Below are 1411 nucleotides of genomic sequence, written 5' to 3'. Positions count from 1 at the left end.
CCTCAGAGCTGTTTCTGGTTTAACAGAAAGGTCTTAAAGAGGTTTTAAAGGTCTATCTCTAAAGCGATCCTTTCATAATGTTGACAGAAACTTAGAATAATAATCTGAGTCTGTCAGCAGCAACAACAGAACTTGTAGAGAAACAAATTGACGATGCACATTTGTCCCAAAGGGGGACATTGCAGACAGAACTGAAGAATAATACATTAGTGTGCTCACGATGACCTACATTATATTCTCCTGTGTGTGCTCCTTCCTCTGTCCCAGTGACAGTCAGTGGTTTCCATTGGACTGAACTGTAAAGTTATCCAGGACAATGACATCCTGACGTGTAGAGAAGTGGGCTTGTTTCTGGAAGCTTCAAACTGTCTGTTTGTCTGTCTCTCTCTCTCTTTGTCCATCTGTCTGTCTGCCTGCCTGCCTTGCCTGTCTTTGATTTTTTAATTCTTTTAAAGATCCCGTCTGATCCAGATCATCTGTAGATGCTAAATCACACCTGATACATGTGTCGACATCAACACACAGCATCCTGTTCAGGCGTCAGCACTTCAGGCTTCCTGTCTGTCATTACAGCTGAAGACTGACTGTAATGGAGTATAGCATCACTTTCTACCATATAAATCACCAACAAGGACATCTAGACCAAAAACTAAAGTCTTCAGGGGCCAGGGTGTAGTTGATGACTGACACTTCCAGAGCTACTTGAGGTTCAGATTTCCCTGTTTTGTAATTGTAATAAACAAATAAAATTTGAGGTGAAATAACAAGATAATGATGCTGATTTGTAAAAAGTATGAATCCATACTTCATCAGGTCTGTCTGCAAGAACACAAACAAACAACTTTTACAATGTTTTTCTGAATGGGGTTTGGATGGATCAGAGCTATGCTAACATTGTAGCTGCTCCATCAACACAACAGACACATTATTTCAGAACTTATTAGGTAGTTTTACTCTTCCCAAAGAAAGCTCCTTTTGCATCTGCTGTCTGTAAATAATGAGGAGCTACAGAAAGCTACAATCATCTGTTCCTCCATTTCTGCTTCAACAACGTGAGGACATCAGGAGGATCTAAACTCTTTCAAGACACAACATCATACACATTTCTTTCTCCAGTTCAAATATTTAAACTCACACAAATACACGCCGCTATTTACGTAGTTCCATTGAGTTTGTATGTTATCTCTTCACACTTTACCTGGGGGTGTGACCATGGTATAAAAGATGAGTTCTGTTGTTCATGATGTCTGGTGTCTTTTCTCTCTCTCTATTGTATCTTCTATCATCTCTCCAGACTCTGTCAGGCTGGTGAATGGGACCAGTCTGTGCTCAGGCAGACTGGAGGTGAACACTAACCAGTCTACCCAGCGCTGGTCCTCAGTGTGTGAAGATGACTTTGACCAGCAGGATG

At 41.0% G+C, this 1411-nt stretch overlaps 1 protein-coding gene across 1 annotated transcript in view; it reads left to right on the top strand.

Moving 5' to 3' along the window:
- The first annotated feature begins 1224 nt into the window (after positions 1–1224).
- LOC114556343 (soluble scavenger receptor cysteine-rich domain-containing protein SSC5D) overlaps positions 1225–1411 on the top strand; it is a 16521-nt gene continuing 16334 nt past the window's right edge. Inside the window, exon 1 of the mRNA XM_028579244.1 lies at positions 1225–1411. This exon is cut by the window's right edge and continues 198 nt beyond it. Coding sequence (XP_028435045.1) covers positions 1225–1411 — 187 coding nt within the window.

This window comes from Perca flavescens, chromosome 5 (genome assembly GCF_004354835.1).
Source record: "Perca flavescens isolate YP-PL-M2 chromosome 5, PFLA_1.0, whole genome shotgun sequence".
In the NCBI taxonomy this organism is placed as follows: Eukaryota; Metazoa; Chordata; class Actinopteri; order Perciformes; family Percidae; genus Perca; species Perca flavescens.
Note: the sequence above shows the minus strand (reverse complement) of the source record. Positions and strands in the feature narration are given on the sequence as shown.